This window comes from Dipodomys ordii, unplaced genomic scaffold (genome assembly GCF_000151885.1).
Source record: "Dipodomys ordii isolate 6190 unplaced genomic scaffold, Dord_2.0 Scaffold120, whole genome shotgun sequence".
Taxonomy (NCBI): domain Eukaryota; kingdom Metazoa; phylum Chordata; class Mammalia; order Rodentia; family Heteromyidae; genus Dipodomys; species Dipodomys ordii.
The window spans coordinates 3,067,553-3,072,758 of NW_012267336.1; the positions used below are offsets into that span (position 1 = coordinate 3,067,553).

General features: G+C 39.2%; 1 protein-coding gene across 1 annotated transcript in view; it reads left to right on the plus strand.

The window, feature by feature from the left end:
• Fkbp5 (FK506 binding protein 5) overlaps nucleotides 1-5,206 on the plus strand; it is a 104,073-nt gene that overhangs the window by 45,984 nt on the left and 52,883 nt on the right. Inside the window, exon 3 of the mRNA XM_013029625.1 lies at nucleotides 3,110-3,254. Within this exon, the coding sequence (XP_012885079.1) occupies nucleotides 3,110-3,254 (145 nt within the window). The remainder of the gene's footprint in view (nucleotides 1-3,109; nucleotides 3,255-5,206) is intronic.

A 5,206-nucleotide genomic window follows, 5' to 3' on the forward strand; every position in this document is an offset into this window, starting at 1 on the left:
TTGTCTGAAAAGAAATGTCTTCTTTACTGACTTATGTAACTGTAACCCCTCTGTACATCACCTTTATAATAATGACTTAAAAAAGAAGAAGAAGAAGAAGACCTCACCTACTGGATGCCAATGGCTCATGCCTATAATCCTAACTATTCAGGAGGCTTGAGCTCACAATTTGAAGCCAGCATGGGCAGGAATGTCTGTAGACTCATATCTCCAAGTAAGCATGCCAAAAAAACTAGAATTGGAGCTTAGTTTAAGTGATAGAGCATTATTACCAGTTAGCAAAAAAGTAAAAAGTCCAGGGATAATACTCAAGCCCTGAGTTCACATCCCAGGGCGCACGCACGCACACGCACACACGCGCGCACACACATACACACACACACATACTTCCTTATCTCCCAATCTAAGTTTTAGTAAGGACAAACAATATTAAAACCACAGCACCCAAGGACTGAAAGCCTACAACATTTGCTTTGTATGTTTAAGGCCCTGCATTTTATCCTCAACACTGCAAAATAAAGGAATAAACCACAGGTAATAGATGATAACATCATTGCCTTTTGCAGGTGGCCCCCTGGCTTCAAGTAGCCATTCATCCATGTGCCGAGTTGTTTGTGTACAGTCCTTGCAATGCAAATTCCTACTGTTGGCTGAGCCTAGACTTCTAGATAACACACACACTTTTAGATTAGTTTTGTGGGGTGTGTTGTTTTTTGTTTTATTTGAAACCTTTTTCTTTTGCAGTCCCATGAGAGTAACAGTACTTCTTTTACTTGAAAGAATTTTTGGGCTTTTGAGCTAAGAAAATTGTGGAATTTAAGTTCACAGTGTTTATGTGGTGTTTATGTGGGGTGGGGTTGGGGAACACATCTACAAGAATTTAAAAGCAAATAATTGTATTCTTCAAATGAAAGCTCAAGCCCTTCTCCAAGAAAGATATGCATTAAATGTTAGCTACTATCCTCTGCTATCTACTAAAAATGATTAATTTGGCACAGATGATTGACAGAATAAATTATACCACCACATGCCTGGATTGAATTTTCTTTTCCAAGAAATGACCAACTGCATTAGCAGCTTGCTCTGCCAAGAACAAAATAAATATACTGGATTTTACGATAGCTAAATATTTTTCAGCTTGGAACTTTTCTTTGGCATTTCCTTTACTAGAAAACAAGTTTTTCAGTATCACCAAACTGCCTAGTGATACTAATGGTTTTTACAGATTGAATATTTTTCAAATAATGTGAAGTATAACATGTTATACCAGGATATTGGCTTTATGAAATCAAACCAAACTGGCAGAATATTGATAGAAGTTACTGTTTTGTCTTTTTTTGTTGTTGGTTGTGGGATCTGAACTCTGGGCATGGGCACTGTCCCTCAGCTCTTCAGCTCAAGGCTAGTGCTCAACCACTTGAGCCACAGCACCACTTCCTGTTTTTTCTGCTTATGTGGTGCTGAGGAATGGAATCCAGGGCCTCATGCATGCAAGGCAAGCACTTTACCACTGAGCCACCTTCCCAACCTGTGACGGTAGCATTTTTAACAAAGGAGGGAAGTAAGTAAAAGCATACTTTTGAAACTTCACTTGAGTTCTCTTATTGACTGTTTTAAAAGTCTCATAGTCTTCGTAGTATAGTTTGTATGAAGCCGCCTACCTCACAAGTTTGTGTTTTGAGAGATTTTTGTGTCAGTATAGACCATTAGATTTATTGGCTAATTTTTTTTTTTTTGGTCCAGTCGTGGGGCCTGAACTCTGGGCCTGGGTGCTGTCCCTCAGCTCTTCAGCTCAAGGCTAGTGCTCAACCACTTGAGCCACAGCACCACTTCCGGCTTTTTTTGCTTATGTGGGGCTGAGGAATCGAACCCAGGGCCTCGAGCATGCAAGGCAAGCGCTCTACCACTGTATTGGCTAATTTTTTTTAGGGAATAGTACAGTAAGCAGTAAAATTAACTGTAGCCTTTAGTAAAGACAGGTTTCTAACTGGAAGGGATATTGAGAGAATGCTGAAGGAAGCCTTCAAAAAGGAGAAATCAGGGCCTGAACATTGTCCCTGAGCTTCTTTTACTCAAGGATAGCACTCTACCATATGATACTGAGGAATGGAACCCAGGGCTTCTGCTAGGCAAGCACTCTACCATTAAGCCATATTCCCAGCCCTCTGTGTTGCCTTTTTATTCTCTGAATAGAAATCAGAAATTCTACCACCTGTTTCTTTTTTTTTTTTCTTTTTAGAATTCTTGCCAGTTTATTCCCACATACTTAGGATAAAAACATACTCAACATTAAGTGACTATTTTTCAGGTTAAAAAGGTTTTAAAACATATATACAACATAAAACAAACTGAAGAGAATCATTGTCAATCAGAATACATAAATACAGTATTGTTTTACAGAATACAAAAATTATGTCACCAAATACAAAGAAAAACATTCAAGAAAAGTAAGTGAATAAGATCTTGTCAAAGATCTTATTAACTAAGATGGATCAAGAAAAACCTCATGAACATCAGAGTGAAATTTCTTTTCTATGCCTCCTAGTTGCCTGGCCTTCTTTTTCTGTACTGAGTTGTAGACTTCACAGTCACTGGTCTTTGGTAAATCATCAAGCACCTCCTCTTCACTGGCCTTCTGTTTCTGTTTCACATGTTTCTCTGTCCATTGCCTGGCATTCTTGAGGAAAACTGGCTTGTTATATTTAAATTCTGAGGAAATGTCAGCCATGAGTGGGTCATCAGGGTTGGATACTGACATGAGCAATTGGATAGAGGTCAACACAGTAGCAATATTGAGGGATGGTCTCCAGGCACCCTCTCAGGAATGATAACTTCCAGGTTGAAAATACCTTTCTCATAAAGTGTGTTGGTTCCACCTAATATTTGAGCTCTAAGATCATCCATTTGGTCCTTTTCCTGTCAGCATATGATGCCTGGGGAAGGATCTGTGGCTAGCATCTGAAGTTCTCTCTTCAGCTGTGAGGCTCTCTGCATGATTCCCTGCGCGAGCGAGCTCCCCGTTCCACAGCAGTTCACGACAGTGGCTGGGGACCCGCGGCCCGGCCAGCTCGGACCCTACCACCTGTTTCTTGATATTTATCTTTTCTAGATTGTCAAGAGAGCAGGGAACAGTGAAGAGATGCCAATGATTGGTGACAAAGTTTATGTCCATTACAAAGGAAAATTGTCCAATGGAAAGAAGTTTGATTCCAGTCATGATAGAAATGAACCATTTGTTTTTAGTCTTGGCAAAGGTAAGAGGATGTTTTGGGGGATATATTTTGCTTAGATTTATTACTATCTGTATTTTATAGGAACAGAAGAGCCTAATCTGTCCTTAGTCAAAAGCAGTATTTTCAGAGAGTTAGCAGCATGGGAGTCTCTGAGATTCTTTTCAGGGGTTCAGTTATTTTCATAACAAACTAAGCTATTACTTGCCTCTTTTAGAGGGTTCAGTGCTATTGGGGTTTGAACTCAGGGCCTAGCCTTCACTAGACAGGTGCTCTTCCACTTGAGCTACACTTATCCCTTTCTGCTTTATTTTTCAAATGGTGTCTTGTGTTTGTGCCCCAGTCAATCTGGATTACAATTCAGTCTTGAGTTTCATATGGGTTTGATACTCTGTGCCAGCCAGGGAAGCATACCAGTAGCAGCTCTGTGTGTGTGGCACCATGGTATGCCAAGAAGAGCGTTTGGGCACTTGTGTTGGCTGAGAACCAAACAAGCTGAAGTACTATTTTTCCATGAAATACTATTTTTACTTGAAAGGAAAAACTGTGATTATTCAAACTTGGTTATTAAGAATTTGGCAGGTATTTTCTGGAAAATGAATGAAGTCTGCCTGTCTCTTCCAAGAAAACAACTTACATTTTGCTACTGAGTTTTTAAATAAAAATTACAGTTTTGAAAATTTGGTGTATGCTGCAATGAGCTTGACAGCTTCCTGAAACTTGAGACATTTCTGATGAAATCAGCGGGTATTAATGAATGTGACTTTTTAGTATTATACAATGAAATGTGTCACAGTTTGAAAAGTCTGAATTACTCAGTGAGCCAGTATTTTCTCAGTGAATATTACGAGATGTCCATGGTTATATGTGAATAAATAGTCCATTTTAAGTCCAACATAATATAAAAAGTTTAGTGATAAACTTTTAGACTTCTTATTGTAACTAACCTTAGTGAAACTTGAGCTTTTGATGTAGTATTGATTATATTAACAGTTAATTTGAAAAGGCTATTAAAACTGCTCTTTAAACCTTTTCCAACTATCTCTTTGTAGGTTGTATTTTTTCCCCTATATTTCACTTAAAGTTATAAAAGATGAATGTAGAAGTAGAAATGGAATCCAGCCAGGCATTATAGTTCATGACCATAATCCAACATCCCAGCACTCAGGAGGTTGAGGGGGATAAAACAGTATAAGGAGACAGAATCTATTTGTCCTATATTAAGTCAATTTTACATTTGTAAAATTAGAAAATGAAAGCCATTGAGGGTGGAGCTAGTAGATTTGAACTTGATTTCATGCTTGTTATACAGGCATGTACCTACCACTAACCATTAAAGCCACATCTCTAGCTAGAAAATTAGAAAAGGATGCCTTTCTTCTAATTTTTGTTTTAGAACAAATACTTTATGTTAACATGAGGTTGATTACTTGAAATAAATTACTACACAACTTTAAATTTTACTACAGTAAATATTAACAGGTATATCATAAACAGTTTTTGTTTTGTTTTGTTTTGTTTTTTTGTAAGTCGTGGGGCTTGAACTCTGGGCCTGGGCACTATCCCTGAGCTATTCAGCTCAAGATGAGCACTCTACCACTTGTTGTTTGTTTGTTTTGGGTCCGGTCATGGGGCCTGAACTCTGGGCCTGGGCGCTGTCCCTCAGCATTTCAGCTCAAGCCACAGCGCCTCTTCTTGCTTTTTTCTTTTTGCTTATGTGGTGCTGAGGAATCGAACCCAGGGCCTCTGGCATGCAAGGCATGCGCTCTACCACTGAGCCACCTTCCCAGCCCCCACTCTACCACTTGAGCCACAGTACTACTTCTGGTTTTATGGTGGTTATTTGGAGATAAGAGTCTCACAGACTTTCCTGCCCGGGCTGGCTTTGAACCTCGATCTTCAGATCTCAGCCTCCTGAGTATCTAGGATTACAGGCGTGAGCCACCTCCACCCAGCCATAAACAGGTTTTTTTTTT